This window comes from Coloeus monedula, assembly GCF_965178545.1.
Source record: "Coloeus monedula genome assembly, chromosome: 7".
Taxonomy (NCBI): domain Eukaryota; kingdom Metazoa; phylum Chordata; class Aves; order Passeriformes; family Corvidae; genus Coloeus; species Coloeus monedula.
This window is the reverse complement of record NC_138787.1, coordinates 15341436-15353144: the sequence shown is the minus strand read 5'-3', so window position 1 is coordinate 15353144 and position 11709 is coordinate 15341436. Positions and strand designations below refer to the sequence as shown.

The 11709-nt window shown below is 45.2% G+C and overlaps 1 protein-coding gene across 2 annotated transcripts in view; it reads left to right on the top strand.

The window, feature by feature from the left end:
• The first annotated feature begins 10015 nt into the window (after window positions 1-10015).
• ITPRID2 (ITPR interacting domain containing 2) overlaps window positions 10016-11709 on the top strand; it is a 39942-nt gene continuing 38248 nt past the window's right edge. Inside the window, exons 1-3 of one of the 2 annotated variants that reach the window (XM_082284714.1) lie at window positions 10016-10072; window positions 10365-10634; window positions 10743-10794. In XM_082284714.1, coding sequence (XP_082140840.1) covers window positions 10421-10634; window positions 10743-10794 — 266 coding nt within the window. In that variant the 5' untranslated portion in view covers window positions 10016-10072; window positions 10365-10420. Of the gene's footprint in view, window positions 10073-10364; window positions 10635-10742; window positions 10795-11709 lie in introns of those variants that run through there. The other variant, XM_082284715.1, reaches the window with a different exon arrangement.

The following is an 11709-nucleotide window of genomic DNA, read 5'->3' as shown; positions in this document are numbered from 1 at the left end:
AAACACTATGACAACAAAAAGGGCACTTGCGTCATTTCGCTTTAGCATTTATAAAACAAACAATAACTAGCAAATAAAAAGCTCCTAGGCTATGGTGTGCTTACCAGTGCCAGGATACTTATTCCTTCACATGTAATCTTTAAAACAAAGAACTCCATATCAGAAAATGCTGGGACAGTCTTTTTTCTATTTGTCTGCACAAAAGCAAGACCATCTTACAGCAAGGAGACGTTTCCTGTGGTGCTCTGCTGGCTTCATGCGATTAATGACCTCAGCATTTCACAGATAAGTCTTTCTGTGTGAATGTGATCTTCTCCTGTGTGCACAAGGGCACAAAGCCACTAAAAAAAAAAAAGCACGAGAAGGAATGGGTGATAAAGCTAGCAGTGAAACTGAGGTGCTGGAGCATTATCATTAGAGGTGCCATTGTTTTGTGTAAAGTGTAGATTTCAATATATTCAGTAATGGTGATTAAAATGATGAGTTTTCCTACATGGTAAGCCTTGCCACTGTGATCAAATCCACGTCGTGAAATTCTGTATCCTTGAGATCCCAAGATAGTTTGGAGATGTCAGCTTTAACATGTGGGTTCAGCTGTGGCAGTGCACTGCTAACATGCTTGTTAGCTGTTGTTAGTTGCATATTGTAACAACCAAGGGGAAAAATGTCCAGATCTTTGCATATTATTTCCTAAAAAGACATGTCTTCAAATGTCAGGCCACTCTGGCATTTTTCTGCAGCTTCAATCACTTTAGCTATATTTTGGTGATACCATTCAAATGTTTCTCAAAAACCTGTTGCCACAAAGAAAAAGTTATCGCAATGTTACTTAGCACCATGGCATTGCCAAACAACCTGGAAGGTGTTGAGGAGCTGCCTTCAGAGGATGGAAGGTAGAGGAAGGGGTTCTCTCTCATCCCCCATCAGCCTTTCTTACCTTCATCTGACCACTTTGGGAGCAGTTCCTATCCCTTGAAAACTTCAACCTTTCCTTGAAGCTGCAGAGTCCCATGACAAGCTTCAGAGTCACCTCCTCCCGCTTCTGGGAGGAAGACCAACTGTAATGTCTCCTATGCTCCCTTCAGGGGACACCCAGACATATACCTGTTGCACACTTGCTGGACACTTTGCTGTGTCCCAGGGTGTTTTGAGGCATTCAGAGCACATTTTCTGTAGGAAGACAAGAAGATACACAGCCCTCTTCCAGCTTTGCATGAGTCACAAGCTCCGAAAGGTCTGCATGTGGCATGACAGGATCAATAGGCGTCAGCGCAACAGCAGTGACACTCAATACATGTTAGAGGTTAATGATTAAACACCACCTCTCGTCCCTACAGAGTATGGCACAGAGGAAGGGAGGACCACAAATGGCATGTTTTGAAGTACAAAACAGCTGCCTCCATTCATGGAGAGGTCAAAATAATCTTGAACATTAATAATGAGTTTTTAATGTAATTCATGTTTTCCAGTGCTAGTGAAGCCTAACTGATATATGAGCAGTGTTTTATAACCAAATTCTTGCTCCTGTCAGGAAGCCCCAACTCAAGATGCACTGATCCATCCCTTCCCATAATGAGATTAGAATTTTGTTGAAAAGAGGGGCAGGCACCAAATACACCATCACAGTCCAGTGTGTCCTGCTATAGCAGCACAGATAGGATCCTTGGGAAAACTATGTCATGTTCTTATCCTTTAGGTAATGTGTTCTGTAGCATCTCCCCTATTCAAACTCCTAACTTGTTTACACAAAAGGTGGAGTTCCTTCTCATTAGCGGGACAGGGGTTTTTTTTCTCACCCTTCCATATCTACCAGCCTGAATTTTCTACCTGTGATAACTGAACCATTCCCACAGTAAATGACTGTGTACTTGGAGAGAGGCGCAGGTACCAAAGTGTGGGAGTGCTGCCTAACTCCAGGGAAGTGGGAAACTGCAGCAAGAGCTCTGTGGGTTTAACCAGCTTCCTAGGGAACATGCAGTCATTGACTCTTCCCAGTGCACAGCAAGGAAGGCAAGTTTTCCTCTGGCTGACAGCTAATTTTAAGGAGATGAATTTATATTTTTGGACACTGCACTTGGAGTTCCAGTTAATATTTTAATCTATCAAATGGATGTGGACAACCGATGGCAGAATTCAGGGACTGGAACTATGTGAGTTTAAATTAAATAATGCTCTCAAAGGCAGTGTTAATTTTGCATCTAAAGGAAGCTGAACAGATAAAGCCCTCTGATAATGTAACACCAGAAGGCTTGAACTTCCTTGTAACAGAATAATTTCTCTAGGCAGGACAAATTCTGCTGCTATTTAATTTTGGTGTCATGTTTGCCACTACCAGCCCCTGCTATGCCCTTTAAGGAGCTAAGTTTAAAGTTAATGGGACTTCTGTGCACAACGGGTTGGCCAGTCATAACTGCAGACAGCGATGAGGTACCTGATTAGTGCAAAAGGTGACGCTTTTGCTACTTGGCCTCCTGCCCAGTGGCAGCTACTTCTGTTGAGTACATCAAATGAATTCATAAAAGTCACCAAAGAATTGCAGGCGAGGAATGGCTGTTGGTTGTTACTGGATCAGACCAGCTTCTGACCAGTCGGCTAGAGAAATATCCTGTACTTCAAACACTGGACTATCCATTTAAAAACATTTAAAAATACATACAGTGAAACAGAGTTGTTAGACTGGAAAATCCTCTTTAACATGATACCATCTGACCATTAAATGTCTATGGAAAAGAGTTGAAATAGCACAGTGACTCATCAAGGAGTTATTGAACTGTGTAAATAAATCTTTCTTTAGAATTTATTGATTGGTGTGGAAGATCTAGGGAACTCAAACATGCTTGTTTGTCTTTAGGCAACTTCACACAGGAAATCTGGCCTTCACACAATTCTCTGACTACCCCCAAGTTCAGAGTAGTTGTGTTATGCATACTGCAAGAGGAAACCACTATTTTCTTCCTTTAATTCCAGCTTTATTTTAATGGGATTATAAACTAGCCTTTTAAATGCAGAAACAAATTTCTTCTGTTGCCTTCTACAATAGTTTTTAATTGACAGTCTATTGTTGGCCAAAGGTTATCTCAAAGGAGCTGTAACACCTAGATCCCCTCCCTCCCTCCCATGCTACTGCTGCCATGGATCAAATGGATACCAATGCCCTTCTGAGCTCAATCGTTTGAACTGATGTCTCAGCACTGAGTGAGTGAGATTTATAGCAAATAATGGGAAGTTCTCAAGACTGTCTAGCCCACCTTAGCTGTGGTTTTGCTTGGGAACTCTTACCAGTTTCTGTTTAGAATTTTCTCCTGATGCTTTTTGTTCTACCGCTTGTCGCAGCTGTAGGATAACTTGGTCAACGCCTTAAAGTCAATACTATTATCACTCTGGAACTCCTTGTACTGCCCAGCAAAAGGAAATGCATTAATTTTAGAGCTGAGTCAAGCCCAGGAATGAATTAGCACATTGGGTAAATATCTGACAGCACATTTTTAAAAGTAACTAGTCACACACCCTGAGCTGTTCAGGTTCAGATGACAAGCAAGGGACATGTCCTCTGGGCTTGCTTATGGACAGCCTTTGTGTCAACTTTCTGCCTTTGTTTGTTAATCTTAGTTGCTATGAAAACAGATATTAAATGGATTATTTTCTTCTCCTCCTCCTGTCATAATTTCTGATCTCACTGGCCAATTTCAGCCCAGATCTAGAGAGGGAAGAAGGCTCAATGACGCTAAGTATTCATTATACTTCATGAAATAGATAGTTGGAGAACTGCGATGCAAAGGTTGCACCATGAAGTTGCTCATTATGTGACAATAGGCAATATATAGAAGAGACACATTACGAATGCTCCAATGATGAAAGTCTTAATGGAAGCAAAAATATCCAGTCTAAATCCACAGAAAATATGACTGTATTTTTTCTGGAGCTGATGAAATTTTATTTCACTGATTCATTGCAAAAAACCAAATTAATTCAGTGAGTTTTCTAAATGGATTTGGAAGGAAATGTACAGTAAGTTGGTCAGATCTGGATATGCTGAGTTCCCTTGTTTTGTATTCCTGCACTTTGCTGTGAGTGTGGACAGTGTAATCCCTACCCCCTACCTCAATGCGTGTTAGAAAGCTTAATTATCCTATCAGGGATCCCAATGACAGCAGAAACAGGACAAAATATCAGCTGAGTGCTTTCGGATGTGAAAGATACGATAAAGAAAGATCTTTTACGTGCAGATAAATATCTCTCCCCTTTATTTTTCATGTGTAGTTCCTTTATCAGCCTTTTGGAACACATAAGATTTAAAACATATGAGCAGTAACAGTATTTGTAAATGAAATTGCCGTCTTAATGTACTTCAGCTGTAAAAGTAGAGAATCCTACAGTATAGGAGACAGATGTATAAATGGACACAGCCCCAGTGCCATAGTCTTGTATGGGCAATGCTCAGAAAGGGAAGAACACAGTTGCTAAATCTAAAGAAGGACAGCATTGAATGAGAAAATGCACAGAATTGGCTTTAAAATGAATGACAGCCTTAATTTCCTGAATCTATGGATTTATTTCCTTTGCCTGCTCTCTTCGTAAAGATATGCCAGCTACCCACTGACATAATTCAGTGACATGAAGTGCATTTACATCTTGAAAGTTTTAAAGCTGCTTTTCCCTCTTCCCCATGCTGCTTGTTTTCACACATTTATGTGTACTTGGCCTCAGTTCTCTCCATCCGAGTTGGTGGTGCAGCCGTAATCCACTTCAGTACAGATATCCGGCTCTTCCTTTAGAAACTTCCTCTTGCTATGCTATAACTCTTGTAAACGCCCTGGCGGAAGTGGCTTTTTTCCTCCTTCCTACTCCTGCAAGAGGTCCCAGAAGTACAAGTCGCTTAATAAACCAGACAACATTTGGTTTGAAAAGAGCCTGAAGAGATGTAGTTTGCATTAACTTTAAGGCATTTGTTTCTTACCTTATAGAAACATCATGCACATCACTCATGTTTAAACAAAATGACTGGCAAAGCTGTAGAAGCTGTAGACACTGTCCTAACACTTTAATTTATTAGAGTAAAACTGCCAGGTTACTTTCCATCCTTTGTACTCTACATATTTGAGACAGAACATCTGTCTGGCAACAGTAATGGTTCCATGTCAAGTATATGGTTTCTTTTCTTCACAGAGAAAGATAGCCAAATGATACTCTAGATGTAATTATCTTTCACTTGCAGTATTTCCCTTTAAATATGTAATTTTAAAAATAAAAATTTAGGAAAAATATGGAATGCATAGTATTATTGTTTCATGGCACAAATTTGATTATTTATCATCTTATGTTATATATATTTGATAGGATACAAGGAGACAGTCTGTTCTGCCTTAGCAACAGAGTACTCTGGTTACTCAATTTGGTTCTGGCAAGACAGGATGATATGAAACAAGAGGGGTTTCCATTTTTAAGTATGTTAAGAAAATCCCCGAAGGTGTGAAATGGCAGATATTATGGGCATGATTGGTGTCAGCACTGTGAGAGAGACAAGGCTTTCAAAAGGTGTAAAATAATAGACAGTGGCCTATAAAGCAAACAAAAAAAGAGTAAAAAAAAAAAAGAGGCATTTCCACTGGTAGAGAGAAAACTACTGTAGAAGACAGAGGTGCTGGTCGGTCTCCTACCTGGAAGGACCAGGGAGATGAGATACACATGGAGAAGCTGGGAAGTTGCCAAGGCAACTTGAAGAAAGGTGGCAGCACCTTCCCAGCTACCAACACCCTGGAGGAGCTCTGCAAAGACTGTCTTCCAGCCTTTTGCTTTCCTTTGCAGATGCAGGATGTGTAATGGAAAAGCCAGGAGACAATAGTGCCCACCCGTGTAGAGGGCCATCTGAACAGAATATTGCAAAAGGCACTGGTGGGCCCTTTCTCTTGACATGGAATAGATACTACCCATGTCTGGTCAGGTTGTCCTTCTCATTTACAGCATAACAGAGGCCTCAGTAGACTTTTTTTCAAAAATAATCTTGGCTTAGAAAGAAATTGCTTAATTTAACAGAGCGCGTTTACTAAAATGGAGCTGTGGAAACTTTAAAGATGTGCATGACAGTGGGTTGTGTGTTTCTTCATGCATTCTCCAGCTCTCAAACACAGACCCTGCCAAAGCAAATAACTGCACAGTATTTATCATAGTTCTGTTACTATGTAGGAATATTTTTCTGTTACAATGCTTGCAAAGGTGAACTATTTGTTAGATCCTCCTCTCTTCTGTCCGCCAATAATATGGAAATCCAATTGTGGTCATGAAACATTGCTGACTTGGAGCTGCAAGTCCCAGGATCAAACCACATTAGGCAGCAGCATGGAGTTTCTCCCCTTGTCAAGAACCGGTTCTACTGCCATGTGAAACAACAGAAGGTTTTTGTCAAATTGCACTATTTCTCTGAATGCACACCTATGAAATAACTCCCATTACTCCTGCCAAAGGAAGACACAAGGCATGGGGAGAGTTTTGCTAGTTTTGGGGCTTTTTTGGTGGTCTGTTTTTTTTTTTCGGGGTGGGGAGAGTCGTGTTGGGGTTTTGGTGTGGTTTTTTTTGGTTGGTTTTTATTTGGTTGGTTGTTTGTTTTGTTTGTTGGGGGTTTTAAAATTTTTTTTAGATTTTATTTTCTTTCTATTTTGGCCTATAAATCTATTCCTAATTACTTTTTCTAGTAGCTTCTGTATGTGTTACCCATTTGTGACAATGTCTCCTCCATAGCAAGATCTGCCAATGGGGTTTTGATGGCTGGTCATCCTGTAGACGGTCATCCCGGGAGGGTGGGCTTAGCCCTCTGCTGAGCTGGAAAACAGAGGAAACAGATTCCAAATCTGACCCATTCAGATCTCACCAGCATGTTTTGATCCCAATTCCTCCAATCCTCCTCCAGCACTGGATGCCTGTAGTTCCTGGGAAGGCAGCAGAAGACAAAGCATAGGCTTTGCCCATGCTACCAAGAGGCCAGCTATGCAGCCTATAAATATTTCTTTGGTTTCCAGAGGCTTATCCCTATCTCCCCATACTTTATGGAGGGATATAGATAAATTGTGTAATCTTTGCTGAACACTGGAGGCTCTCCTGATATACAGAACTAATGGAGATGGTGTGCTCAAAAGCATGGGGAAGCCCAGCTGAGCAGGAAAATGCTCCTTGCAGTGCACTCAGACATGGGAACAAGTCCCCATGGGAACCAGTGGAAGAACCTCATTTATATCTTTGAGTAATGTAGGATTGTATTTTTTCACACAATGCTGCATCTGAAAGAATTCTCTGCAGGCAAAAATGGAATTAAGTCCTCTTCAAAGGTTTTTGTTCTTTTAAGAAAAAAAGACAGTGACTTAGTGGTATTTGTTGGGCTAAACTGTATTTCTCTGTGTATTTACATACATATTCATATGCTCAGGGCTAGCACCCAGATGACAAATGTGAGAATTATTATTATTCTTAAAATGTGTGTGCATCTGTGTGTTTTTTTACTTGGTAGTACTTACTAGTAGTGCTAATGGTGCTGTGGCTATAAATCTTCCTTTAGGAATTTATAAAATAATGTAAAGCACAATTTATCCCTTATCTAATTAATGCCTACACAATGTTTTATTTGAACGGTTTCAAAATAATTTGGGGAAAAAAAAGTTGGTCTAATTTAAGTGACAAGATGACATGATTTTTTTCCCAGTCAATTATTGCTTTGAAGTACAATTAATAAATTACATTCTGAAGCAAGAGAAACTTTTATTGCAGAACAAACTGACTTTTTGGTTAAAAGTATTAAAAGAAATGACAAGCCAGATATTTTCCTTGAAAAATGTTCTGCTTAATACGGAATTTGAGTGTGCAGTCCTTACTTATACAGAGTCAAAAGGGAACTTGCTGGTACAGTATGAAGGTGCAAGAGAGAGCCCAGTGCTGTACTGGCAGGACTGCAAAAAGCTATTGGCTGCTGTTTACATTTCTGACATTCTCTGAGTAAGTGTTGTCACAACAGACAAGCAATTATAGACAATAATGTCAGTAATTTGTGGATTAAGAACTCCTTAAGGATGTATTGGCACGGCCAGGCAGAAGCTGCTTTTAGCTTGCAACTGTTCACCCTTAGCTGTGCCAGTGAAACTGTAACTTTCAAGAAGAAATTGTGCTCCCTCTGAGGCAGCAAACAATGGGGGGGTTAAACTTCACTAGGCCCTCCCTGCCTCTCTTACAGCTCTCATCCAGGCAGCTCAACCTCAAAGGGCCATTTTTTAATAGACATACAGATAAAATGGAAATATTGGCCATTATGTCGAAGTAATGCTGCGCTAGGCACTTGCCAACAAAGCCAGAAAAATCAGATTTAAGTTTCCACTACTATAAATACACCCGTGAGGAACCTCAGCTGAAGTCCAAGCCCCAGCACATCGTTGTGGAGGGCACAGGACCTGTGCTGATCCCCTGACTCACCCCTTGGGACACCCGTGGCTCAGGACAGGCTCCATATTAGCTTATGCAAAATCTGTAGCGTGTGAAACATGCCCTGATGAGAAAATGATTTGATTATTTTGAGGATCAATAAGAAAGATTCAAATGTAGTTTGCTCTTTTTAAAAGAAATTTAAAAATACCATCTCCGCACATGTACAGAAATGATGTGTACTTTCAGGGACAAATTAAATACAAATACACTCTGTTCTTTGTGCTGCTGTTCTTCTGGTTTTATTTCAGTACAAAGCATTCAGAAAATTAGAGTGTGTTTCGGAAAATGACTTGTGGTGAGGGGAAACTTATCTTAGTAAGGCTGTACATACATAAAGTAGTGGGTGGGCTAGAGGGGTTTAGGAAAAATAAATGTTTTTGTCTTATCAAGTCAATTTTTTTATTTTATAGGGGAAACTTTCACAGAAATTCCTTGAAAGGTTTTAACTCTAAAGATAGATTATGAATGAATATTTATGGAGGTACCATTAACCTGGTTCTTCCAAAGGCAAATTTGCCTTTAAACATGAAGTACGTCAAGTGCCTGCCTGTCAACACCAGCTTTACAACTACAGAGGACACAGGTCAATTTTGCTGCTTGTGCTTACTAATTCAGCATCTTGTCCTTAAAATTTTGTGAAAGATCGTTTTCAAAAGCTCATTTCTCCCAGGTGCACAGCTGCAGCTGAGCTCGCTGGGCATGGAGGGTTCACGCAGCAGTGCCTGGGATGCGGCAGTCTGACCCCACGCAGGAGGGCAGTGCCCTGCTCCTCAGGGTGGGCACCAGCTGGCCCATTATGCCCTCAGTGACGGACTCGGCCACGGCTGCTGTCAGGTCAGATGCAGCCAAGCTGGGCACGGCCCCTGGCACGGGGCTCTTGCTGCAGGGACCTTGGCTGGCACCTCAAGCAGGAGACAGTGGTTGGGAAATGGCACTCGGTCCCGACAGTGAAAGCAGCCTTTTGTGTGGCATCTCCTCCCCAGATACGGGGACTCGCTTGTCTTTTACTGGGTTTTCTGTTGATTTTGGTGGCTTAAGTACATCCTGAAGGAGATGATAAAGGCTTCAAACGCACCTAGGATTTTAAGAGGCCGGGTTTGGTTCTTCTGGCGTCCCCGCAGCCCCCTGCCTGTGCCGGAACAGAGGCTGATCTAATGTCAAACCCCTGGAAGCGAGGCAGAAGGCTGTGTGCTCAGCCATCCTGTTCTTTTCGTGATGCCTTCTCTCCCCTGCCCACTCCCGTTCCCCCAGGATAAAACCCTGCAAAGTCTCCCTTTGCTGCTCTGCATCTTTTTTAGTTTGGAAACATCCTTTACGGGCCCAGGCCACGGGCGGCCCTTCCGAGCCTGGCCAGGCCCGAGGGGCCGCGCTGCCCCGGCGCCAGGGGGCCCGACCCCCGCATCCCCGCCCCGCATCCCTGCCCCGCTTCCCTGCCCCGCGACGGCGGCCCGGCCCCGGCGGGAGGCCCCGCTCTGCCGCCGGCCCCGCCGCCGTCACGTGGCTGCCGAGTTTTCTCATCCCGCAGCGGTATGAGGAAGTCAGAGCCGCCGCCGCCGCCCGCAGCCCGGGCGGGCGCAGCCTCCGCCGCCGCCTCGCCGCGGCGCGACATGTGAGTACCGCGGGCAGCCGGGCCGGCCGGGCTCTGTCGCCCGCTGCTCCCGGACACCGGCGGGCCGGGGCTGACACCTGCGGGGCCGGGAGCGCCCGTCCGGGGGCGGCCGGGGGGCGGCGGTGGCCGGGTCTGGGGGCGGGCCGGGGTGTGAGCGCGGGGCGGGGCGGGACGGCCGCGTTCCCGGGGGCTGCGCGGACGGCGGCCCCGCGCCCCCCGGCGGCCCCGCGGCCCCCGGACGGGCGGACGGACGGACAGCCGGGCGGACGGCACATCTCCTTTCGCCCGGCAGGCTGGCTCTCTCCGGCTCTCACCCGGCGTGAAGTCCCCGCCGGCGCCGCCGCCCCGATGGAGCAGCCCCCGGCGGCGGAGGAGTGGCAAGGGGCGACCCAGAAGAGGAAGGCCTGGGCCAAGAGCCGCGACTCCTGGCAGGCGTCGGAAGCGGAGGATTTCTCGGCAGCGGCGCTGGCCCGCGGCGAGGAGGAGGAGGAGGAGGAAGAAGAGGAGGAAGAGGAGGAGGAGGATGTTGCCGGCGGAGAGCTGCCGCTGGCCGCAGGAGCAGGTCAGTGCCGGGGGGCGGCAGCCCGCGGGCCACCGGGACCCCCACGGGCCGGCGGGGCGGCCTCGCTGTTACTGACTGTCGGCTTCTCTCTCCTGCGCTGCCCCTCAGGCTGTCACAGCGTTCCCAACGAGAAGATCGCGATATGGCTGAAGGACTGCAGGTGGGTGCTCCCGCCGGCGGGTCGCTGCGGCAGCGGGGCCGGGCATGGCCGCGGAGCGGGCACCGGCGCTGGCACGGCCGCCCCTCGGCGCTGCGCGGGCTGTGCCTCCGGCCGGGCTGTGCCTCCGGCCGCCTGCGCCGGGAGCAGCGCCGCGAGTCCGCATGGCCGCAGGAGTGATGGCACAGTTTAGACTAACCTGATTTATCTGACTTTCTTAATGTCCTCTATCCTTAACTTGAGGTAGGGTATATAGATTCTGTCTTTCTATTACTGTTGTAAACTAATATTTGGTGTTTGGAACAAGCTGATGGCGTTACTTTTTCTTCATCCTCAGTCACATAGAAGCACAAATGCTACATCAGTAGCAGCTGCTTTTGTCCTGTCTTTTTGTCCATTCAGTCCTAACAACCCTTGGAGGCAGAGTTGATGGGGAGAAGCTGACAATTAGCTTTCCAGTAGCTAACAATGACATTTCAAGACCTCTGCTATTTGATATTTCTGGTTTCTTTCTGCTTTTAAGAGCTGCTATGTTAAGGTGAGAATTTACCAGTGAGATTAGCTGTGCCTCTGTGATCTCTTGATCCAGTAAGCAGCTGACTGAGCTTACTCTGTGAAGTGTGGGTTGTTTTATAGCTACAGGATCCTCCATAGAGTCTTCTTCAGGCTGTGCCTTGGATAGGGTGTTGGCAGCTACAGGCTTGAAATCGTACTAATCCCTAAAATGTAATGTTCAGACCTGACAGACTATCCTTCCAAAATGCCAGAATGGGAGAAGATTTTTCTGACTTTACCTCAAATCTGATGTCCCGTTGGTCTGCCAAACTGTGTCCTTAAAAATCAGTATTATGAATTCCGTGCTTTCTTAGAAGTATTTTTTGAGCCAGGAGAGCAAAAAATGTAAGGACTGGAGGGGGA